General features: G+C 47.5%; 11 protein-coding genes and 1 non-coding gene across 12 annotated transcripts; 7 read left to right on the plus strand and 5 right to left on the minus strand.

The window, feature by feature from the left end:
• Nucleotides 1-777: 777 nt before the first annotated feature.
• On the plus strand, nt 778-2,842 carry MCYG_05062 (kinesin family protein; the record flags this gene model as incomplete). The annotated part of the gene is made up of 3 exons (XM_002845147.1): nt 778-1,078; nt 1,150-1,415; nt 1,451-2,842. The coding sequence occupies 3 exons, from the start codon at nt 778-780 to the stop codon at nt 2,840-2,842; spliced, it is 1,959 nt and encodes a 652-aa protein (XP_002845193.1).
• Nucleotides 2,843-3,439: 597 nt separating this feature from the next.
• On the plus strand, nt 3,440-5,172 carry MCYG_05063 (translation initiation factor eIF-2B subunit delta; the record flags this gene model as incomplete). The annotated part of the gene is made up of 2 exons (XM_002845148.1): nt 3,440-4,120; nt 4,186-5,172. 2 exons carry the CDS (start codon nt 3,440-3,442, stop codon nt 5,170-5,172), a joined length of 1,668 nt encoding a protein of 555 aa, XP_002845194.1.
• Nucleotides 5,173-5,438: 266 nt separating this feature from the next.
• MCYG_05064 (Apc13 domain-containing protein) lies at nt 5,439-6,488 on the plus strand (the record flags this gene model as incomplete). The annotated part of the gene is made up of 3 exons (XM_002845149.1): nt 5,439-5,486; nt 5,991-6,342; nt 6,415-6,488. 3 exons carry the CDS (start codon nt 5,439-5,441, stop codon nt 6,486-6,488), a joined length of 474 nt encoding a protein of 157 aa, XP_002845195.1.
• A 160-nt stretch (nt 6,489-6,648) lies between these two features.
• Nucleotides 6,649-8,805, minus strand: MCYG_05065 (DNA polymerase subunit alpha B; the record flags this gene model as incomplete). Its single annotated transcript, XM_002845150.1, has 4 exons — nt 6,649-6,822; nt 6,875-8,177; nt 8,231-8,413; nt 8,471-8,805. The coding sequence occupies 4 exons, from the start codon at nt 8,803-8,805 to the stop codon at nt 6,649-6,651; spliced, it is 1,995 nt and encodes a 664-aa protein (XP_002845196.1).
• A 296-nt stretch (nt 8,806-9,101) lies between these two features.
• On the plus strand, nt 9,102-10,342 carry MCYG_05066 (CRAL/TRIO domain-containing protein; the record flags this gene model as incomplete). The annotated part of the gene is made up of 2 exons (XM_002845151.1): nt 9,102-9,867; nt 9,936-10,342. The coding sequence occupies 2 exons, from the start codon at nt 9,102-9,104 to the stop codon at nt 10,340-10,342; spliced, it is 1,173 nt and encodes a 390-aa protein (XP_002845197.1).
• Nucleotides 10,343-11,296: 954 nt separating this feature from the next.
• On the plus strand, nt 11,297-13,157 carry MCYG_05067 (nuclear protein SNF4; the record flags this gene model as incomplete). The annotated part of the gene is made up of 7 exons (XM_002845152.1): nt 11,297-11,515; nt 11,664-11,750; nt 11,943-12,066; nt 12,242-12,325; nt 12,385-12,741; nt 12,826-12,911; nt 12,975-13,157. The coding sequence occupies 7 exons, from the start codon at nt 11,297-11,299 to the stop codon at nt 13,155-13,157; spliced, it is 1,140 nt and encodes a 379-aa protein (XP_002845198.1).
• A 594-nt stretch (nt 13,158-13,751) lies between these two features.
• MCYG_05068 (conserved hypothetical protein) lies at nt 13,752-15,889 on the plus strand (the record flags this gene model as incomplete). The annotated part of the gene is made up of 4 exons (XM_002845153.1): nt 13,752-13,785; nt 13,817-14,722; nt 14,783-15,076; nt 15,147-15,889. 4 exons carry the CDS (start codon nt 13,752-13,754, stop codon nt 15,887-15,889), a joined length of 1,977 nt encoding a protein of 658 aa, XP_002845199.1.
• Nucleotides 15,890-16,086: 197 nt separating this feature from the next.
• MCYG_10549 lies at nt 16,087-16,196 on the minus strand. Its single transcript has one exon. It is a non-coding gene; the product is annotated as a tRNA-Met (tRNA).
• Nucleotides 16,197-16,412: 216 nt separating this feature from the next.
• Nucleotides 16,413-16,949, minus strand: MCYG_05069 (uncharacterized protein; the record flags this gene model as incomplete). The annotated part of the gene is made up of 1 exon (XM_002845154.1): nt 16,413-16,949. The coding sequence occupies one exon, from the start codon at nt 16,947-16,949 to the stop codon at nt 16,413-16,415; it is 537 nt and encodes a 178-aa protein (XP_002845200.1).
• A 2,124-nt stretch (nt 16,950-19,073) lies between these two features.
• Nucleotides 19,074-20,653, minus strand: MCYG_05070 (3-hydroxyisobutyryl-Coenzyme A hydrolase; the record flags this gene model as incomplete). Its single annotated transcript, XM_002845155.1, has 3 exons — nt 19,074-20,294; nt 20,366-20,533; nt 20,603-20,653. The coding sequence occupies 3 exons, from the start codon at nt 20,651-20,653 to the stop codon at nt 19,074-19,076; spliced, it is 1,440 nt and encodes a 479-aa protein (XP_002845201.1).
• A 466-nt stretch (nt 20,654-21,119) lies between these two features.
• MCYG_05071 (mitochondrial 54S ribosomal protein YmL6) lies at nt 21,120-22,085 on the minus strand (the record flags this gene model as incomplete). The annotated part of the gene is made up of 2 exons (XM_002845156.1): nt 21,120-21,908; nt 21,999-22,085. The coding sequence occupies 2 exons, from the start codon at nt 22,083-22,085 to the stop codon at nt 21,120-21,122; spliced, it is 876 nt and encodes a 291-aa protein (XP_002845202.1).
• A 183-nt stretch (nt 22,086-22,268) lies between these two features.
• MCYG_05072 (mitochondrial 54S ribosomal protein YmL35) lies at nt 22,269-23,631 on the plus strand (the record flags this gene model as incomplete). The annotated part of the gene is made up of 2 exons (XM_002845157.1): nt 22,269-22,851; nt 22,916-23,631. 2 exons carry the CDS (start codon nt 22,314-22,316, stop codon nt 23,629-23,631), a joined length of 1,254 nt encoding a protein of 417 aa, XP_002845203.1.
• Between the last annotated feature and the right edge of the window lie 111 nt (nt 23,632-23,742).

Consider the following 23,742-nt stretch of genomic DNA (forward strand, 5'->3'; position numbering starts at 1 on the left):
TCCCTTTCATGACAACCTTATAACATGATTGAAGTCCATTATCGTCATTCTTTCTTTCCTCTTTCCCACTTCTTGCTTATATTAATATCACGGTGATCGGTTTCCCCCGGGCAAACGCCTTTTTTTTTTCTCCAAAGGTAAGGAAAAAATCGCGAACTTAGATAAAAAATGCAACCAAAACCAAGCGGGAAGAGGTCAACCTTCGTTCGAAAACCCGCCCAGAGAAGAGCCTTTCCCCGGCCATCCCGCAAGCAAAGGCCCAGGCTGGGTTCTTTGTCTTTTTTACAAGTTTTTCGATTTCCCGCAAGCTGTGAGTTTCCATGATTCCCTCTCCCGCATAAAAAACCAAAGAAACAACCGACGGGAAATATCCAAAGTTTCTTACAGGGGAAGCGGCTGTCGCAGGATTCAAGGGGCTAACGTCTGATGCTTTAGAGACTCTAGAATCAATCTGAAGGACAGATATATACTCTTATTCTGCGTCGATTCTCTCTCTCCCCCCGGCGTTTCGTTTTTGCCATTTTTATGATGAGATTGTCTCTCTGACAACAACCTCCTTCAAACCCCGAAAACTAAAAGGTAACCTACATTATTACTTTACAATTTATCATCAACACGCGAAACAAACGAGGAGACCAGATCTCTCATCCAGCACCATTATACACCTCTTTTTTCATATTATCATTCTTCTCCCTACATATGTTTCATAATCACATTTCACGGCTTCACGACACTCTTTCCGAATTTGTCCATATATTAAAGTCCGACAGTAGGAAAATGGCCCTAGATCCACGATTCTACAGCAATATAGGAGGGCAGTCTGACCACTTCGCGACCCAGGCTAGAGTCTGTACTCCTCCCGTCGATTCTCCTTCCGCCCAATATTATTACGCTGGCGCGACACCAAGTATGGCTTCATTTACATCTGCATCCTCGGCTGCGTTACGATCGACCGCGTCCACGCCGTCATTCCGATCGCGAGAAAACGTCATGGCGCCTGTAAGTAAGGCCGAGGCGCCAGTTAACAGTGGAGGAAATGTTAAGGTCGTTGTGCGTGTTAGAGCATTTTTACCAAGAGGTTTGCCCCCCAGTCCTCTTTGGGCGCAGGTTTATTGCACTATGGGGTTGAATTCTGATATGGTCATATAGAGATAAGTCGTGGAACAGAATGTTTGGTGTCAATGAATCCTCGGACACAATCGACCACCTTGTCTGCGCCACCAGCAGCAAGTACAAATGACTCGCCAAGTGCAAGGGCCCAGAGCAGAAGTAAAGCGATTGAAGACAAACCTTTACATTTGACAATTCGTTTTGGTCTCATAACAGAGCTGATCCACACTATGCCGAGCAAGAATACGTATATAACTGTCTGGATGAGGAGTTTTTGGACCACAACTTTGAAGGATATCACACGTGTATTTTTGCATATGGACAGACAGGTTCAGGGAAGAGTTACACTATGATGGGAACCCCAGAACAGCCTGGACTAATCCCTCGGACATGCGAGGATCTGTTCCAGCGCATTGAGAACTCAGAGTCGCCTGATATTACTTATAACGTTCGCGTGTCCTACTTTGAGGTGTACAACGAACATGTCCGTGACTTGCTAGTCCCTCGAACAGATCCCCCATACTATCTTAAGATCCGAGAGTCCCCAACAGATGGGCCGTATGTGAAGGATCTAACAGAAGCACCAGTTCGGAATATTGCAGAGATTATGCGTTACATGCGAAAAGGTGACGCATCTCGTACGACTGCCAGTACGAAAATGAATGATACTAGCTCTAGATCGCATGCCGTTTTTACCATTATGCTTAAGCAGATACACCATGACTTATCCTCTGACGAAACCACAGAACGAGTTGCTCGTATCCGACTGGTAGACCTTGCCGGGTCCGAACGTGCCAAATCTACTGAGGCAACCGGGAAGAGGCTGCGTGAAGGTTCGAATATCAACAAGTCTCTGACCACTCTAGGCCGTGTGATTGCATCTCTGGCAGATCCAAAACAGCGCCAAAATGGGCGTAAGACCAAAGATGTGGTCCCTTATCGAGACTCCATCCTCACCTGGCTTCTCAAGGATAGCTTAGGAGGCAACTCAAAGACCGCTATGATAGCCTGCATCGCCCCAGCAGATTATGACGAGACTCTATCAACACTTCGATATGCCAATCAGGCCAAACGTATACGTACACGAGCCGTTGTCAACCAGGACCATATTTCTGCGGCCCAAAGAGACGCCGAGATTGCAGAGATGGCTGAAATTATCCGTACTCTGCAGCTCAGCGTTAGCCAGCAGGCGGTCACCAAACGAGAGAGCGAGCTGCAGACCGAGAAACTAGAAGAGTATCAGAAACAAGTAACAAAAATGCAACAGTTGATGGAAGAAATGAAGATGGTCAGTGAGACCAAGATTAGGCAGCTGCAAACCGAAAACGAGGCCCTCCGCCTTCATCTGAAGCTGGCGCTGGAGAGTTTAAAGAACCCGATACCTTCAGTACAGGTTGTCAAACAGAGAAACAGACAGAGTAGCATTCTCTCCGTACCAGAAAAGGACGAAGGCAACATTGGAATACTGGAGGAAGATGCAGAAAAGGAGAACACTGCGCCTTCAGGCCACGATGATCAGATATGGGATGGTGAAAATAGACCAATCGGCCTAAACCGCTTCGACCTCGAAGCACTCGAAGTCCAGGCGGAGATGGAAGACCTCCTTTCCGACCTGAACCTGTTCAGAAGAAAACTTGCTGATGACTGTGAACGATTTGGCGTCAAGAAGAGACCTATACGAACCAACAACGGTACGAGAAAGGTGCTCGGTGAACTTGGAGCCAACAACTGATGATGAACGAGACGAGACCTTGACGAGAAACGAATCCTTCGACCTCACTCACTTTTCTACTTCAACAGACACGATCCTTTCTTTCCTAGGGGGGCTTGAGGTTTTGTGGTTATACTAGTGGTGGTGTTTTTTTCAAGGCCGCGGGCAGGATGGGCGTGGAGTATTTGCTTGTTGAACTGTGTGCGAGCTGTCTTTTTTATACAGCGCCCTGTCTTCTTTTTCTTCTTCTTCTTCTTCTTCTTCCTTTAGATATTACTCTCTTTTTTTCTTTACTTGTCTGGTGGGATTTGGCAAGATAGCGTGAATGAATAAATGAACCAGGCTGTATCCAGGCCTAATATTAATTATTGAATGCCTCTTCACTGTGACCTATATTACTGTAGAATATATGATGCTAACAGCCTCTGGATGGTCAATCATTGTCTTGTCTTGTTGTCTCTCTTGGCTGGTTGAAGTTCTTCTATCATGACTCAAACGCCGCCAGCACAAAACTTGCCCACAACCACAACCGCCGCAACCACCACAGTAGCCTCGACGGCCACGGCCAGCGACCCCAGCAGCGAGCAGCTTGCCATATCGATATCAGAAATAGCTACAATGGCAACTCCGCAGGACAAAACAAGCCCTCCAGCCCGGGGTGACGGTCAGTCCGTTACAACGCAACCAAGTGCGCAGTCTACTCCGCCAGCAGAGACGGCACCAGCAAGCACGCCAAAACCACCCAGTACTCAGAAGCAGGCAAAGGAGAAACCAGTCGCCCCAGAGGGTACAGAGAAACTCTCGGGTGCTGAGCTGAAGAAGAGGGCAAAAGCTGAAAAGGCAGCGAGGCGCGCAAAGGAGAAACAGGAGCGCACTCGTCCCGCAAGTGAAGACCAGGAAGTGAGTGCTGCTGCTACCACCACTGCTGGCTCAGCTGGTTCCTCAGCTACTACCACTCCGCAAGGACCGTCGACTCCAAAGAAGACTCCCGTTGTCAAACAGGAAGCTGGGAAGACTCCAAGCAAATCGTCTGTACAGAGACGTGGGTCGATACATACATTGCCTACCCCGCCAGCGCCTGTAGAATCAACGTCGTCCAAGAAGAAGAGAAGAGAGGTCGTTGACGAGAAGGTCGTTGCTGTCTTTGGTCATTTGCCATGGTATACAAGGAGGACTGGCATCGCGGGCGCAAACAAAGACGTTCATCCGGCGGTTCTTTCGCTGGGGATGCAAATTAAGGACTACGTTATCTGTGGCAGCAGTGCTCGATGCGTTGCGACTCTCTTAGCATTCAAACGGGTATGCCAGTCAATACTCTTTCATATCAGAATGCGCGGAAGCTAATTTATTTATTTTTAATCCAGGTTGTTCAATCATATGTCACACCCCCAGGGACGTCCTTGACCAGACACCTAACATCACATCTAGGTCACCAAATCGCGTTTCTTGCAACATGTCGACCGCTTGCAATCAGTCAGGGAAATGCAATTCGTGCTCTGAAGCTGATTATATCATCTATTGATCCTGCTGTCCCCGAGCCGGATGCCAAACAAGAAATATACGAGTTCATTGAGAATTTTATTCGCGAGAAGATCACTGTTGCTGGCCAGGTTATCGCCAACAGTGCTGCTGAAAAGATTGATGATGGAGATGTCATCCTCTGTTTTTCTGGCAGTAGTGTGGTTCAGAGAACTTTGCTCACCGCACATAAACAGGGCAAGAAATTCCGTGTCTCCATCATTGATACCCGTCCTTTATTCGAAGGGCGGAACCTTGCCCAAACTCTAGCCAAGGCTGGATTAAGAGTTCAATATTCTCTCATTAACGGGATAAGCCAGGCTGTCAAAGATGCGACGAAAGTTTTCCTCGGCGCGCATGCTATGACCAGCAACGGTGGTCTATTTTCCAGAGTGGGCACTGCCCTAGTTGCTATGTCTGCCAAAGAAAAATCAGGAGGCATGAATATTCCAGTGATCGTCTGTTGTGAGACTGTTAAATTTACCGATCGCGTTGCTCTCGATAGCATAGTTGTCAACGAGATAGCAGAGGCGGATGAGTTGGTCGCAGCCGAACCATCTACACAGCTTACGGACCTCCCTCCACCAGTCACGAATATTAAACCCGAAACATCCAAGGGCTCTTCCTCCTCCGCCATTGAGATACCAGCACACCTAAAGAATCCAAAACTACCCTTGGAAAACTGGCGTGAAATGCCTAACTTACAGCTCCTGAACATTATGCATGATCTCACCCCAGCAGAGTATGTGGACATGGTTGTTACCGAGATGGGGAGTTTACCTCCCAGCGCAGTTCCAGTTGTTCACCGAATGAGCACGGATACTCAGAACTAAAGCAGCTTTACCTGCCTGGTTACAGAGTACTTATTCTCACAGATGCCGTTGGTAATCTTTTTCAACTGCGAGGAAATGCTGGGTCGAGGATCGCGAAGGGGAGAACGAAATTACAGACCCGCAATTATAGCCGGCTGGAGACAATGTCACCCGTCTCTGTATATTAGTTATTCTTGTTCCAGCCATCCAGACCTCCTCCATCTATGTGTCAATGTTCAAAGAATGAAGCAATACAATCTGCGGGTGCGTGGCGTCATGGGATAAATATGATTACGGTCAACAAGTTACTATGGGTCTTATGGGTTATTCTAAAAGCATACAACAAGTTCTCCTTATAACCATTTACCCTCTAGATTGTATCCAACTTTACAATCCATGCTAACTGCGTCAAGCATTTGGCAGCCCATTTAAAGTCCAAGCTCATTCGAGTTCTGCGCAATTTAACACAATATAATTGGTTCAAACCGTATTCTTACCTTCAAGCAAGATGACTAAAGACAGCTAAGCCTAATTAGGATAGTAATGGAGCCGTATTTGAAATAGTAAAATATTATTCGCCTAGCTGAAAAGGAAAAGACAATTATCAACCAATAGATATTTATACAACTTAATTTGCTAGATAAAACTTATGACTAAACTAACTCTACCCTGATGCACCACGTGACCATACAGCATTTATAGAGTGTAAACGTATAATCAACAGCGCAGCACAACATAAATATAGGAAAACAAGATAAATAAAGAAGTGAAAATGGTATATCTCATGCTTCATTCTGTCTATAGCTACAAGCAGGTTCTAAGCTGACCCGCCTTAATAGTCCAAAGACTCTTCTGCAACACACCTCCATCTCCACCATCCACGTCTAGCAGATGTGTTTGAAGACTTCAACCGCCCACACACCTCACTATTCTCATCGTCGGCTATGAGATCATCTGATATTCAGCAGCAGCAGCAACTCAATGCCATAAATGACCTTTCATCTCCCGCCAACATTCCCTCGTTCCTACCTATAGAAGACATATTTGTACAGCCGCAGTTTCAACCAGTCAACCCCGAAGATGAAGACGACGTTGTGCCCGACCAGCATGCTGCGTTTGGTATTACTAGCGTCATGGATTCAAGGAGGCAGATTTCGTGGCGCGACTTGGGGCTTGAAGAGTTGATGAGTGGCGTTCGGCTGACGCAGGGGGAGAGGGGTGAAGCCAGGCCCGCTGGGAGAGGGACCGGCAATGTTGGGTTAGGTGTGAGAGGCGGTACTGCTGCCCTCCCGGGGAGTAATGCGCGGAGAAGAAAGAGGATGGTTTGTTTAAGATGACGATATGGATGTCATTGTTTTTTTACGGTTTGGTCGGACTACCAGCATCAACGGCTTTTCATTCTTCATGGCGCATGATAGATACCCAGGGTTGTTCTAAGAAAGCATATAATACATGAAATCACTTCATTAACCGTTACCAAGTCTATGTTGTACGCATTCATATGCGAATTATATCCACCCTTGCCCTCTCATATACTTTATGGCCCACTAATTTCGACTCCCGCTCCTCCTCGGTGAGTTTTCTAGGGTGAACTGCAATTTGAGCATAAGTTCCCGGCCCCCGACGCTTGGATAGCTTTCCCGGATTAATAACCAGTACGCTTTCAACAACCTAGATCATATACGTTAGAGCATTCGGAAAAGGGGGAAAGCTAAAGCCCTACCTTTATGAACCCAGGCAGCACACTGGGGGTTATTAGAATATCAGGTCTAGCTTTCCACCAATCCCCAAGCCTGAGATATCTGGTATCAAGCATAGACCCTATTTGTAGACTTTCATCGACACCAGATTTCGGGAGATTCTCCCGCGCTGTTGGGGGGAAGACCGGGGAGAAATGCCTTTGCTCAATTAGGTATCTAGGTAGCCGGCTCAACAGGTCACTCTCACTTGGCCGACCACCCACTACCTCCTCTCGTCTCAGCTCGTACAGAGTATCGGAAGCACATAATCCCACCATGACTTCATTTAATGAGATAGCCACAGGATTTGTGACAACTCTGGCCTGTTTGGGAGGTAGACCTAGTTCTCGTTTCGGAAGAATTTCCTGTGGCCATGAGACGTGCTTGCTGACAGCGTCTCGAACTGAAGGAATGAGTATTATGTAAATGTTAGGTACCTTTGAAGCAAGTTGGGTTAACGGCCGTGAGATGCAGTGTTTAAAAAGGGTGGTGAGGGTAGCAGTATCTGGGTCTAAGCCCTTCAGTTCCGGTAGGTCAAAATCACCTGAAGCGATAAGAGGATGTTCCAGGTCTATAAACGGTCCTGTTAATATAAGGGCATCTGCACACTCCTCCGCAGCTTTCTCGCAGAGGGCATTCAGAGGTTCGAATGCTAAGTTGTCATCTGTTGTATAAGGACCGGCTGCAAACATATAGTTCAAAGGCTGGTCACCGAAGCTGTCAAGCTTTTCATTTGTAGCCTTCACTTCTGCTGGTAATGAAATAGGTAATGGGAGCCGTGGAATAGTCAATACTTCGTAAACGGTGAAGTATTCCCCGGAAGCATTTATACCCCTGAGCGCAACAATCTGACCAGGGAAGAAGTTTATGTGCGGGAGTAAATCAATTTTCAGTGGTACCCGTAAGCCAGCCCCCGTCCTTCTAGAAGTTTCAAGGACGATTGAGGCAGTATTCAGTTTCCCTTCTGGGCTGTCTGAGGCTATCCGTCCCACAGCAATTATCTCTCGTGTGCTTTGGTGCGCGGCATTGCCAAAAGCAGAATCCTCGAGTTTGTGGTGTTTCTGAACTATCATCATAAACTCGTCTATCCGGTCATCAAGGATCTCTGAGGCTTCTGATAATTTCATCGCCATAGGTCTATACGAGAACTTTTTGATGTCGGTATTTGCAGTCAGTTTGATGCGGGAATCTGCATAAGGTGCAGGTGGAGCGGAGGCCATGTTTATGTGAGGATTAAGCGTCTCTATAACCTGGCCACTGTTTTGGCGTGCGGAGAATGGGGTTAAGCTGTTTAATTGTTAGAGCAACTTCCAGTGATTCATGGCAGTGGGATATCCTACGAGGTTCCGTTGGCAGCGCCATCAATTGGGCGCGATGGAGTTTTCACATTCCCTGGAGAGTCTAATTTCACACCTTTATTAGATCTTGAGTTTGTAGGCGTGTCGAACGCCTTTCGTTTTATGGAACTTCCAGTGGGACCACTGGCGTTTCTTTTAGGAGTGTTTGGAGCAAAATCATCTAGCCTGGGAGATATTAGTACCTCTTCAAGACACTCAGACGTACACTTTCACGGTACTAACATGTCAAAAATTCCCTGATTTCCCCCTGCTGCGGGTCGAGATGTCGCTGCTCCTATACTTCTCTTCTCCGCGCCCCGCATTTGTGTCTTCGCTCGTGATTCCCTCTCTATGGCATCCTGAAGGCTGCGCTTGAAGGAACGAACCGAGTCCAGGTTCAACCCTGTTTCCTCTCCAGCCATCTTCAAACAGTAAGACTCCCATTTGTAAAAGAGCTCCTGGGGTTCGATTGCATGGAGCTGTAGAATGGACAGAAGCTCGCCCAACACGTCCTTGGGGATTCCATCAGGAAATGAACCGCCAAAGAGTTCATTCAGTTGACCCTCGAGCTCTGCCATTATCAATTCTATCTTCTATATAGCCATATACGAGCTGAATTTGGCTAATATCAGAATGACAACGACATAAAGATCCGAACATGTAAAAAGTTGCCTTTCTTGACGCGCTCAAAAAAAGACGCGACTTAATTAATGAAGGCGGTGAGATTCTGCCGTTCGTAGCTCCCCCTGAGAAAAGTTCTTGGCAGTTTATTTGAGTTGAAAACAACAGGAAGAAGAGAAGAAGAGAAGGACAGTGGTTTTCTTGTTTGTTCATCTCTTGTATTACTGGTCAAGCGGTCCCTAGAAGAAACGAAATGGCATCCAATGAAGCACCAGACAGGCAAAAGGAGAATATAAAGCCAGCGGGAACCACGCAAACGGAAGAGAGCAAAGATAACAAGACACCTGCAGAGAAGGCCGTTGACCTCTCCAACCTCCCGTTGTCCGCTGCAGATGGCTTGATCAAAACCCTCTTTCGTGGACCGCTTGACTCCTGCAAGCCTTTACCGCCAGCAGAGCTAACCAGCGAACAGAAATCCAAGTACGACAGCCTGTTGGCGTTGGTGACAGGATGGACCACGATACCGGCTACGTCTGCGAAGAATGCCCCTCTCGAGCCACTGAGCGATGATGAACGCATGTTCCTCACCCGAGAGTGCCTGCTCCGATACCTTCGTGCTACAAAGTGGAATGTCACTAGCGCAGAAAGCCGGCTGCAAGCAACTCTGACATGGCGCCGCGAATACGGCGTCAAGGAACATACCCCGGAGTATATTTCAATTGAAAATGAAACCGGCAAGCAGGTGATCCTGGGCTACGATATCCATGCCCGGCCCTGCCTATATCTTAACCCTAGCAAACAGAATACAGAACACAGCCCCCGTCAGATTGAGCACCTTGTATTCATGATTGAGCGCGTAATCGATCTTATGGGGCCTGGCCAAGAATCCCTTGCCTTGTTGGTGAATTTCAAAGAGACTAGTTCTGGTCAGAATGCTACCCTGTCTCAAGGAAGACAAACTCTGGGCATCTTGCAAAATCACTACCCAGAGCGCCTCGGCAGAGCTCTAGTTACGAATAGTACGTACTCCACAGCACATTTCATCGCTTTGTCCAATCTTCAAGGCTAATATATAATTTTACTGTAGTGTCCTTCTTCATTCTTGGTTTCTTTAAGCTGATCACGCCGTTTATCGACCCGTTGACCAGAGAGAAATTAAAATTCAACGAGGACATGCGGCAACATGTCCCACCCTCCCAACTTCTCAAAATAACTGGTGGTGATGTTCAGTTTGAATATGACCATTCCGTCTACTGGCCGGCTCTGAATGCCCTGGCGGCCCAGAAACGAGAGGCCTATCGTGAGAGATGGGTCCAAGGAGGTAAACTTATAGGTGAGCATGAGGACTACCTCAAGGGTGGATCTGGAAAGAGTCTTAAGGAGACAACCGCTGCACAGTCTCTCGATAAGACTGATATCGAGGAGAAGATGGAGAACCTTGCAGTCGATGGTCCTGCCAAAGATCAGCCAGAGTCCACGACCGTGACGGTTTGATCCTGGCTTTGTGTCTATATATATTATGCCCTTGTTTTCCTTGGAACTTAAAAAGCAGCATCTTACTTTTGAGCATGCCTGGCACTGGATCTGGCTTATTGTATCTTAGCCCCCTTTGCTTGCAGGTTTAAGAGGCGTTTTGTCTGTCCATTTTTGTTATATCATTCCTGCTAGAACTAGGCGTAAGGCTCTCGACTGGCGTGTCTTTGAAAATATCCCTTACCTGTTATTTACCATGACACTCTATAATATAATTTCCACGTCTATATCAAGGTTCGTATTGATTTTAGTCAGCCCCGGAACAACTATCGGACCGCGCGCCACGGCGGCGCCAGAAAGGGAAATTCGAAGAAGCGCCGGCTTTGCTCGTCATCTTTTTTTTGACGTCTGCGACTTTTTTGCCTTATATCAAAGTATCACAAACACTTTGCTTGCAGCGCTTCGTCAGTACCTTCTCTGCTACTGAGCAACTGGACATCGGTGCAAGGGCGATAGCGCTCAATTCCTCCGGGTTCCAGTGCGCAAACTAGCCTGTAACCTTGGCTCTTTCGAAGGGGAAAGCAATATCTCCCCACCAACCAACAACAGCTTATCGATCGTGCTATTTCCCCCTTTTTTACCCAGTCCAAACACAGGGGAGCAGACGTTTCAATTCGTTGGATGGCCGCTACGGCACTAGTTAGAACTTCTCTTTCCCCCCTATCTTCGATCGGGACCCGACAACAGCTCCATCAGCACAGTAGCGCATCCGCCCAAGTACCAAGCCGTAGAGCCATATCTCTACGCTCCGCTTCCTACCTCTCCAGTTTTCGAATAATTGAACGGCTGCTGGGCTGCTGGTAGTGCCTATGCTAGAACTACTTCTAGATTGGCAGAGCTAGCTTGTTTTTCTTTTCTTTTCTCTCTTTTGTTTGGTAAACGAACGGTTAACCGCTTCCGCGGAAGAACACGAGTATGGAAGACTCACTATCCCGACAATATTCAAACCCAACACAACATTCCAATTCTCCTACCTCCAATTCCGGTAGCTCGCATGCCCATAGCAGGTCCAAGGGTAGTCATGAGGCCCCCTTTGTGCAGCCATCTTCCTATCTACGCCCCCAAGGTTACTCGCGACCAACGACCCCCACCCTGCGGGAAAAGATTGTTGACGATGATGAACGACAGGCATTGGTAAGCCCCTAGGCCCCAGTATCTACTTTTCCGTTTTTGCTTGTTTCATGTTCTCTCCTTTGTTACTCTCTCTTCAAGCCCCTGTCCTATCTCCTGATCTCAAGTCCGAATTTCAACTGCTCCCTCAGCTGCTCTTATGTCTAGTCAGCTACAAACACGAGGAAATTTCCAATCTCAGCTGGAAGTTGCTCTGCTGGGCTATATATTTTATATTTCTGGCTCAGAAAGAAGAGTGGTGAGAAGGCAGTAGCTCGTCCAGCTTTTATATATACCCCGAGCAACCTTCCAGATACAAAGATACAAAGCCCCGACATCATCCCTTGTTTAAAATTTATAACAAGAATATAATCTGTTTCCAACTGAACATCTTTGTGCTCGTTCGCCCTACATCTTTACTTGGTTTAACTCTTTATGTGCTTTGTTGTAGCGTGCCATTCGAGATTTTTTAAAAGTCCGAACAAGTTATGACGTGCTGCCGCTCAGTTTTCGACTCATCGTATTCGATACCTCACTATCAGTGAAAGAGAGTTTGAACATCCTTATACAAAATGGTATGTTATTTGGTCGCTTCTCCCCCCTCTGGACTCTCTTGTTCTACCCTTGCTTGGCACATATCCTTGGCTAACCATGGATGATATTGAATTCATTATTGATATATAGGAATTGTCTCTGCTCCTCTTTGGGATTCTACAACCTCTACATTTGCAGGTATCCTAACGACATCAGATTATATTAATGTAATCCAGTATTACTTCCAACATCAAGAAGCCTTGGCAAAAATAGATCAGTTCCGGTTAAACAGCCTCCGAGGTATATATGCACCCAGGTTCATCCCATATAATGACACATTACAGCTAATTATTTTACAGAGGTTGAACGAGCACTTGGTGTAGCGCCTCCAGAGACCATATCCATTGGGCCGGAACGCCCACTATATGAAGCATGTCGTAGCATGCTATCCTCTAGAGCACGCCGAGTACCGCTGGTTTCATATGACAGTCAAACAGAAAGGCCATTGGTGGTCAGCGTACTTACCCAATACCGACTCCTTAAATTTGTCGCAGTAAACGTGGCAGAAACACAAAAGTTGCGGAAACCTCTCAAGGAAATTAATCTCGGAACTTATACCGACATAGTAACTGCTTCTATGGACACTCCAGTGATCGACGTTATACACAAGCTGGTGGAAAGGAGCATATCAAGTGTACCTATTGTGAACAGTGAAGGTGTGTGCACCCTACTCAAGCTCACTTCTACCATGACTCACTAACCATACCGTGGCAAAGGCGTTGTATATAACGTGTTTGAAGCGGTGGATGTCATCACATTAATCAAGGGAGGTGTATACGATGACCTCAATTTGGAGGTAGGGGAAGTGCTGAAAAAACGCTCCCCGGTAAGTACTTAGTTCCTAAAACCTACAGAATATTAAGCAACTTGCTAACCAGCTCGTGTGCAGGACTTTCCTGGAATTTATACTTGTTCCGTCGAGGACGGGCTGGATACCATTCTTGACACCATCCGAAGATCTAGAGTCCATCGTTTAGTAGTTGTTGATGACCACTTCCGTCTCCGAGGAGTCCTTGCATTAAGTGATATCCTTCATTACCTTCTCCTAGAAGGTGAACAGGACGAGCCATGATAAATGAAAAAAAGAAACAATGTGCATGTGCATACAAATTGGCGTTCCTCATTCCTACCCCTAATCTTTTTTTTTTCTCCCTTGATCATGGCGGCGTTGAGCTAAAAATAATGCATTACAACGTCATGTGTACACCTCTTCGTTTATCAAGTGTACCAACCGTTTCATTTCCACCTTGAATAGCCAGCATACGTGTGACCTCAACTTCAAAAAGTGAACAAGCAGACATCTAATATCTGGGATGGGCAGAGCGACTTGAATAATAAGGCATTGGGGTTAAATGGGGGTTTTTGGCGTTGATGATGCATGAATAGAAGAATATATATATCATGGAGGCTGTTTGGATTTTTTTTATTCTTCCATATGTTATTATATATCCCCCTAATCCGTGTACTGTTTATTTGTTTACTTACATACCTTCCTACTTCTCCGCTTATATTGTGAGAAGGACCTCACCTCTACCTTCATGTAATAACTTCCATTTTTCTGGGATGCCATTTCATCATTTATAGCCATGTAGATAACAAAGCGCAAATACTGTAGCTAAAAGAACCCCTTCAGAGCCGTCAAATTTCCGACAAAAAGAAGCCCAAAATGGGACTATCAGAGGCATATGACTATTTGACCAGTTTCTATAGCAAAGCCAAACGAAATGCAAGGCTTCAGCGAAGGAAAGCAAATACTTCAGGCGACAGTCTTCGGTCGTCGTCCTCTTCTCAAGATGTCTTTCATTCAGCTGTGCTGGCACCGAAGAAAGTCAGAAATTCCCGGCATCAGTACAGACAACAAGGAGGGGTCGGTGCAAGCTTCGGTGAGATCAAGCGAAGTGTGCGGTGACCAACCGCCTGTCATTCAGTTGGCACGAACCAGCACGATAAACCTGGTGGCACAGATGCAGCCTCACCTTTCTTCAGTGGACAGAGCTGCCGAAGAACATCCAACAATACCACCCCGCTCTCCAGGCCGGCCGGCACCGCAGGACGGAGAGCCTACTCAGCCCGCTACAGGGCTTACGATTCACCGCAATACCGCGTCGATGAACCTTTCCGTCACCACCGGGGGAGGAGGAGTGTATAATGGCATGGGTATATCGAGTAAGACGAGCAGCCATACAGCCCTGTCGGAGAGATCCAATCAAACCGTCAACCATGACCCGACCAAGCGAGCCACGAGCCCAATCGAGACGGTAGGCCCAGCAATGCCGTCTGAGGCCGAATCGAACCCGTTTTCGGACAGCAAAGCCATGATGGCATCATGGGAAGGGTCGCGCAGTGTCCTTGTCCCTCGAGGATCGTCCCAATGCTTCGGTCACGAAACAGAGAACTCAAACGGTAGCTACTATAGCCGTGACCAGGGAGAAGCCCCCAGAGGTGATAGGCAGTCCGGGAGGAGGAGTGATAGCAGCCACTCCTCGACTTCGGTGAGTTTTCGATTAATTGGTGGGAATAGAGAAGAGCGAAGGGAGCTGATTAGGTCGCAATCCCTTCTTAAATTCAATGCATCGGCTGAATATTTCGGGTTGAGTGCCATTATACCGACGGAGATGCCACAAATGTCAGCTCTAGGTAAGGCCTCCCATTCCGTACCACCCTCCTTACATCTTTGTAAGTACTGACTCTATGCAGTTGCTGAAAATGACAAACCCGCAAGGCAAACCTCGCTACTCAGCAGGCTGCGTAAAGTCAAATCTAACCTGACAGTTAAGCGAAAGGATACCAGCAAGCACACCTTGCGGCGTATCAAGACCATGGCAAATATGAACACTCAGGCCCAGTATGGCATGCTCGAAGGGAAGGCCATTGAAGACCTCGCACGCCTCGGGGGGGAGAGTATTCTCACTTTCCCTTCCGAATACGAACCAGGGGTCCTTCGGCTTCCCACTTGCATAGCAGCTCCAGTGTACTTCTTGTTGCAGCATGGTAGGTCAAGTGCGATCAACCGTTCAAAGGATTAGGTAGACGCTAAGATTAGTTCTTCTTCCGTGATCAGGTACTTCTGCACCGTACGGATACGGAAGCGCGTGTGATGAACTGGTTGTCTCGGCGCTGTATGGCCACTATGCACAGCAGATAGTCAGAGCAGAACGAGCAAAGGACACGATCAACAGAACGACAAGATCAGTCCGCCTTCCATCCGGCTATGTCTATAAGTGTGCGCGGACAAAGGGTGACGCCCATGTCCAGGACATATCCACAGTTCTCAGGCATTTCCTCTGCGAGCTGCCTGGTGGTATCCTGGGCTCGTCGCATCTGTACAGCATCCTGGTGAAGGTACACGACCAGAGCTTTTCTGAGGCGAAAGAATCGCGGGATCCAGGCCGAAAAGAATACATCAAAGGCATGGCCGCTCCCTTGGCCGCAAAGGTCCGGATGACTTCTCTGGCGCTGCTGTCACTGGCAACAGACATGCAGCTGGAGTTAATATGTGCCATTTTTGGCCTCCTCGCGCTGACTGCAGACGAGTGTGCAGACAGGAAGACCGTCCATCAGTATCTCCACGCTCCCGGCACAGCATCATGCGACTTTTGTTTGACGCTGCCCACTCCGCGTACGTTGGGACGAGTGTTTGGCTCCTTTTTACACGACGTGAAGGGCGTCCGCGAGCTCCAGCCGTCGGTGCAGTTTAAGCTGGCGGAGGGGACGAAGTCAGCGGACGTGGCGACGATGCTGATTGAGCTGTGGAAAGACATTTCGACACAGCTTCGCATGTGGGGAGTTCTCGAGAGTACATGAAGATGGTGTCTTCTTCTTTTCTGTTCGTGTAGTTGTAGTTGCAGCACTTTTGAACGCATCTGTTAGCCACGACGACGACCTTTTTCTTTTCACTCTTAACCACCCAAACCTCGTCCAAAATATTAATATCAACCATTAAGCAAGCACTTGCAACCGTTAAGAAGCGCAAAAAGAAAAAAGACGAAAAAAAAAAGAAATGCTCCCAGCCAGGCTCGAACTGGCGACCTTCAGATGTCAGAACAGTTTGAGCTGCTCCTCATACTTAGTAATATGAGACTGACGTGATAACCAACTACACCATGGAAGCTTGCTTGATGGAAGACGCTGTGGCGAGACTCTAGTTATGCGGCATCGTCGGCAGGAGACAGATAGCCAGTATTCTCGACTAACAAAGGAGTAAGGTATGTAGGATAGCGGTAAATGTCATTGGACAGTAACATATGCAAAACGGATGCAGAACGAAGTAAAATCAAAAAACGGGCTACACAGAACAAGCAGAACCAGCAAAACCCAGACCCAGGAGCTATCCTCCATCCACCCGCAGGCTTGCCTCGACCCCCGCAGCTTCATGTCGCAGGAGCTCCATGGCCTGCTCCGCCGTCAACTGCTGCAAGGAAACGCTGCTGATGGAGTTGTTGACAGCAGCAAGCATCATCTCGTATGCTCGCTGGTACCTGTCGACGCGCTGTTGGGTTTCGCGCATCTCCTGGGCCCTTCTCGCCTCCGCCTGTCTCCTCCGGGTCCGGTGCCTGTCGGCGGCATTCCGGTTTTGTTCCCGGACTCGGGCAGCCCTCTGGGCCTGGGTGAAGCCAGAGAGAGAGATTGGCTGCCGTGAAAGCTGGGCAGAAAGGGCTGGCGGTGGTACTAGTGGCTCCGACAGCTGCGGTGGCAGTGGTGCTGTCGGCTGTGGGTCCTGCTGTTGCGGAGGTGAGCATGTGTGCCCACGCAGCTCGTCGGCGTGCAGGATTGCCAGGTTTCTCTCCTCTGGCATCATGCCGGCAATCTGGTACTCTGGAAAGCCGCGACGCCGCCATATGTCGTCGAGTTGCTCTCGCGACATCGTGGTTGGCTCCATTTTCTGTGATAGCTATAGCGAAATAGTTAGATACCATGCATGTATATGCGGTGTGTGGGTTTGTTACTTACGAGCAAAGTAGGAAGTGCTATCTATGTATGATCTTTGAGGGCTAAGAGCAGCCTTGCTTTGTTTTTTTTTTTATTGTATTGTAACACGGTAGATTGGTCAACTGTACAACATGGTAATGAAGGAGAGGAAGAGAAAGAGGAGGGTTAAGGTGCTCAAGAGCGCCTTTTATGTCCAGCACTCATTGCCCTCTGTGTCATGGGTCTGACTTCTCTTGAAGAGGAATCCACGGATTCACGAACCTGTTATTTGGGTCTGACGTATATTTTGCGCATGTCGAGCTTTCAGCAGTCGGGTTCTGCTCAAGCCCTTTGCAAAAAAGCTGTGTATGACTCCCAAACAAGAAGTAACCACGGTCCTATGGAGCGGACTGTTTCGGCTTGACATGACCATAACTTGGATATAGCCGCAATTTGGCAGAGTCGATGCAAATTTTTCCAAGTTTCCATGGAAACATCAATGACTCTTAGAAAGAGTAATGGCCCATGAAGGAAAGTGGCGCGATCCATAGCATTTTCATGTTCCTTCACTGTAGACCTTACGTAGTTGCCCGGTTTCAATAAAACGATTCACGTTTCCACAGAGGGCGACTTCCCTATTCCCATATAAGGAATGAGGAATGACTTATCTCTTCGATAGATCAATTGAGACCCAAAACTCAACTGTAACGACCCCATTGTGGGCAGATTCTCATAGACAAACGTTCTAAAGCCGAAACTTCTTTGCTCAACGTATTGAAAACGCACGCTGGAAATGAGTAGTCTTCGCTTCAATAAGCTATTGGGGGTATCATGGCACTGCGAGCAGATTTAAAACAACTGATTAAGCATCCCAAGGTTGTCCTGCTGCTTTCGTTGGCATTGGTTCTGAACATTCATAACCGAGCAGCGAGCGTTCAGGTTATCGTGAGTCGCGCTCCAATGTCGTCAAAGGTTGATTTAAGGTTGGAGCCAAGGCCCTCTTCCGGGTCCACAGGGCACGGGCTTATTTAGACCTTCATGAAAAAGTGGAGTTGACATGCATGAATATCGCTGCATTCACTACAATGGAAATGCCCAATAGAGACAGCTGTGATGAAGGTGTTATTATGCAGGGAAGTAGAGATAATATCAAACAACAGTTGGCTGCAGACATGAGTCACTCACTTAACCTCATGCTTTCCTGTCCCTGGATTCTGGACCCTGGTTCACCTTGATGACTCGCTACTCTGCTATTCCTTCAGATATTCACCGGAACTATCAAGGTTCACAGTAAGGTATACCGTCAGCCAATAATGAGACATAGGCCATGTTTGCCATTACTCGGCGGAAATTACGGTTATATAATCGTCCCAGTTAACAGATGTACGAGTGTTGCAGAAATTCGTAGAAACCAGCATTCGATACACGAATCCGCTGTTTTGCAGTGTATATAGCTCAATAGGTCGTGTCGAAGGAATAATCTCTTTTTCTTTATATTTTCTTGTCACATGAAATCAAGTAAAATTAATAAACTATCTATCTTACCTTCCATAACTATTGAAAGGGAAACTATCAAGACACATTTTTTCCGAATAAAGCGTATCAATTTTCTAGCTGAAACGAATATTCGTTAATATTCGCTATAATAATATATTTTCGGTAGAAACTCAGTATATCTTCTCCGAAAAGTAAGTGGCCATAAGAAATCGGTCACTTCAAAATACAAATATACAGTTTTCTCTTTCTTCTTTTATTATAAACAGGAGAACAACGGTATCTCTAGCAAGTGTTGTTAGGCCGGTCCCAGTTTTAAATATATTTCACGAGTTGGGAGATTATCCACCTATTATTGGACGGGCTATCTAGATTTAATTGGTTGTCTAATCCAGCTACTACACTGCGATGATATGAAAAAAGGCCTTTTGACTGTCTGTGGAAGTCTTGTGATACGGCATACCGATCACCTTATATGGGACGGGATACGTGCACCGGTGAACGGCCCTTTCTATATATTAGTTGGGGTGATGAAAGAATACAAAGAGTACACACAACTAGATTCTAAATAGGAAGAGCTGGCTCCCTACGACTGGCCCTCTTCAATCAAAACCAAGCCCTCATCCGTCTCCTTAGTCTTTCGCTTTAGAACTTCATAGACTTTCTCCTTTACCCCAAGCTTGGCGTCTGTCCGTTTCATAAACTCCTCAACGACCTGAGAACGAGTTGGCTTGTTCTTCTCGACAAATTGCAAAATAGAATGTTCTTGAGGAAGAGCAAACTTGGCGTGAGGGTATTGCTTATAGTCCGCATTCTTATTTAGTAGTGGGAGGCGGCTTTCGCCTTTTGGGATACGGAAGAACTCATCGACGTCGGCATCAGTGACTTCAGCGAGAGATCCATGTTTCCATACTGGTGCCGTTGGAGGCTTATTAACAAGCCTGGCGGAAACACCCTCTACAAAGTCTGGATGAGCCATGAAATGACCAGCAATCTGGTCTTCTCGCTGGAATGTCTCAGAGATAGACCAATTCTTGCCTACACGAAGCTGGCGTAGTGTAACCTTGAGGGCGATCGGGGACCGTTGGGCGAGTGTTTTAAGAGTCTTTGCTGCCCAGTCGGCATTCACTGTCTCTTTTTCGAGGGCGGATATGATTTCCTCCATTGTGGAGTGGGCGAAACATCGATCTATAGACTCGCGGAGGCTGCCAGCTAGTAGCATTGGTTCTTCTTTAAGGGTCGGGATGCTAACAGCATATTCAGATATTGTCTTGTTGATGAGATCAAGGCGGCTATTCAACGAGGCGTAGTCCGAGAACACCAACTCTGAGAGTCGATTGGTAAGGTTGCCCAAGGCACTCGAGGGAAGGTAATGCGTTGCAATACCAGCATAGAAAGCCTGCACACCACTTAAGCGCTCCGATGTGAGGGCAAGGTATGTTCCAATCTCTCCATCAAGGCGTGGGAGGAAGAAAGAACCGCCGACATCTGGGAAAAAGCCAATTGTGGTCTCCGGCATTGCGAACATGGTATGCTCGGTAGCTATCCGGAATGGCGCATGTACACTGAGTCCAACTCCGCCACCCATCGTGATTCCATCCAAAACCGCAACGTAGGGCTTGCTGTAGGTCGCAATGTAATGATCAAGCTGGTATTCTTGTCCGAAAAACTCCCTAGACTTTTTCTGACCGCTGACCCCCAGGGTATTCTGCTTTGCGAGCTCAGCGACATCCCCACCAGCGCAAAACGCCTTCGTTCCAGCACCAGATATCATCACAATGTTGGCAAGCTGTGACTTTTCCCATTCCTAAACACCAAGGCGACCTTAGCGCTATTCTCCCGAACGTATAGGGATACGTAAAAACGGTGGAGGCATACCTGGAGCCTAGGAAGAATCTTCCGCACCATCGAACCATTGAGCGAGTTCAGTTTCTTCGGCCGGTTAAGCTCGACCAGCCTGACACCGTTGAGCTTTGAAAATAGGACATCGTCAGGCTCATCGCCAGGCAGTTCCTTCGGGCCAACAGGAGCAGCGGAGGAGAGCATCTAGTCAAATAGGTATAAAACTGTTAGTCAAACACGAAAAGCTAGCGGATGCGCTCTGTATTCACTCACTCTCGCCTTTCCGCTGAATGCTGAGCTTTCAACCTTGGCTCGTAGAGGCATCTGCGGCGATAAATTCCGTGAGAACCAGCTCGACGGTGTGGAGGATCGGACACAATTTGATCTAAGGAAAAACAGTGACATTGCAACTGCAAAAAAACCTGTAACCGAAAGGATTGCTTGTAATTCAACGAGTAGAAGCTGGTTGAGTTCTTGATGCCGCAAGCGATTGGAGAAGAAAAATGTTCTTTCGTATTGCTCGGCGAGCTTCGGCGCGGACGAACGCCTAAACAAGCAAGCTAGATAATATTGTTATATATATTAAATATCCAGAGACACCACGAAGGCTTGAAAGATCGGTTTATCTGGTGGACAATAATTGCAATGGATCTCAGTTTCTTTCTGGTTTCATTATACCATTGCGGCTAAGCATTCGGATAGGACTCTCTGGAGATGAAGAATAATATACTGGTACATAATCTAGTCAAAAGATATATTACACGATACGCCATGATATGCCTAAAGTCGTTCACATGTTACCCAGCGGGCGGCCAAGATCACTCGAGTGGAGGGCGAGCATCTTGTCCAAGGCCTGCTTTTCAATGATCAGTCGTCCAGTCTCGAGTAGATCCTTCACATCAACATCTGCGCGGTCCAAAGCCCTTGCATCCCGGCCAAGCTCTGCAACGGCTCTGAAAAGCCTCTCCTTCTTGACCTCTGTGATAAGAGATGACCGGCCGAATTCTCTGCCCCAGCCGTGTGTTTGGATAATATCATGGAGCAGGTGAACCGTAGACCCACGCTCTAAGGAGATATTGTCGTTGATGACAATTAGCTGCCCCCGTTGGTACCTATAACTCAGCGCTGTTCGCCAGGCCTTGTCGTAAATCTTTCGTGGAAGATCGGTCGAAAAATCTCGTGGATGGGGTCCATGGGCCACACCACCGCCTCTCAACATTGGAGACTTCTTATCACCGAGACGGGCCCTTCCAGAACCCTTCTGAGGCCGAATCTTCCTGCCGCTACCCCGTACGTCGTCCCTCCATTTTGTGCTCGCGGTACCTTGTCGGGTCTTGTCACCTTCATAGATGACAGCACGGTGTAGTATGTCTCGGCGCAGAGGGAGGAGGAGATGCTCGGGCTTATATTCGAGATGTTTGATAGGTTCCATCGAAGGGAAATCGTAGAGGGTGACAATTGCAGGTGTGGGATTCCATACTGGCTTTGGAATATCCTCCTGGAGCCTGGAGATTATAGGTGACTGAGCCGTAGATATCGAACCACTTCGTAAGTTTGCTTCCGTGGCCATTGCTCGAGCCTGCTGGCTAGGCATGCATTGCTATAATCAACCCACGTTAGCTCTTAACCAGATAGTCTTTGAAGAAAGGACAAGCAGTTTATATATCACCTTTGAAGCCTCGAGTTGACTACCAAAAACACCCCTGCTTCCTCTTAATAGCCATTTGAGGCTTCCAATTGGCCTACTTGCAGCCATTCTGAAAGCAAACGAAAGTCGAACTTAACCGCGTCTTGATGTGCTTTAGAAGTCTTGAATCTCTTCGAAAGTCGCATTTTTTTTTCGAGGTTTTTGGCTGGTTTTCCCTTTTTGGCACTAGCGCGGATTGAAAAAAAAAAAGCTCGAAAAAGCGAAAGGGAAAAAAACATCCAAAGAGCTGCAAAATCGAAGATATCAACCAATTGAGCTGCTCGAGGGATAGTAGCAATGGCACACTGCGAAGCGGCTTCTAAGCCGATATTGCAATGCCTTCGACAGGCGTATAGAGGCCGTCTCACCGCATCGCAAATCCGGCTGGACCGTTCATTCTCTTCGACCACAACTACCAACGCTGAAGCACAACCAGCAGCTCCCAAAGAGCCATTTTACAGAGTCCTCGACCCAGAATTGGTATCGAGTCCTCGCCTCGAAAGGAAGATTATACGGGCTGGAAAGTTTCCAATCGGTTCTCGTCGACGCCGTGCAGCGCTTCAAGGATCACCTAACCACCCATTCGAACAATTACCCTTCCAATGCTTCCAGGAGGCCCGGAAAGTCCTCCAGGAGGACCGTGAGGAGAAACTCCAGCAGATAGAAAAAGAGAGGGCGCGGTTGGCTAGACTACGTGAAGCAGACCCGGCAACAGTTGGGGGAGAGGCACAAAAGCAAATCAGAATCAAAAGCATGGAAAAACATCTAGAGAAATTGAAGATCCTGGCAGACATTAATGACCCTCTGATCAAGAAACGATTTGAGGATGGAATGGGTAATCCCCCTTCTCACACGCTGTATGACAATAGAAGGGTTTGGAACTAATATCGGATTGCTAGGTGACATGTCTCGCCCCATTTACAGGCATTTGGCAAACCAAAAATGGCGGGAATACCGACGACTGATCCTCATTCAGCGTCTCACTCAGATGAAAGTCATCCCAGATGTGCTTGCCCATATCGACCCTATCGTTGACGTGAAGCTCTTTTTTGGAAAGAAGCCAATCCAACCCGGTGTCTTCGTCGACTCCCGCGTCAGCATTGTCCCTCCCTCACTTGACATCCAGTCCTTCGACAAAGGCGAAAAGCTCGTGACTATTGCCGTTGTTGACCCGGATATACCAAATCTGGAATCGGATAGCTTTGACAGCAAAGCCATCTTCTTGGCTGTTAATGTTCCTATCTCGCCTACGTCAACCTCCGTATCGTTGGGAGACCTTTCTAAATCCCAGGTTGTTCTCCCTTGGACGGCACCTTATTCGCTAAAGGGCAGCCCTTACCACAGACTTTCGGTCTTTGTGATGGAACAGAAGGATCAAAAGCCATTGGACCACAAGACCGTCGCCGAGAAGGCAAACCGTGACCTTCGCCTTCGAAGCTTGGAAACCAGACACCAACTCAAGCCAATTGGTGCAAGCCTCTTCAGGACCAGGTGGGATGATAACATGGCATCTGTCATGGAGGAGCTTGGAATAGAGGGTGCAGACATTGAGCTGAAGAGGAAACGGGTTGAGCCACTTCCGTATAAGAGAAGAAACCCAGCCTCTTTCAGATAATTCTTGCCGTAGGATTGATGTATTAAAATGTAATATTCTTTCTTTATGTTAATGTACACTAGCATTTGACCGCCACACGCAACCTCTCTAAAGTCAAGAAGTAGAATTTTG

This window comes from Microsporum canis, genomic scaffold (assembly GCF_000151145.1).
Source record: "Microsporum canis CBS 113480 supercont1.5 genomic scaffold, whole genome shotgun sequence".
Classification (NCBI taxonomy): domain Eukaryota; kingdom Fungi; phylum Ascomycota; class Eurotiomycetes; order Onygenales; family Arthrodermataceae; genus Microsporum; species Microsporum canis.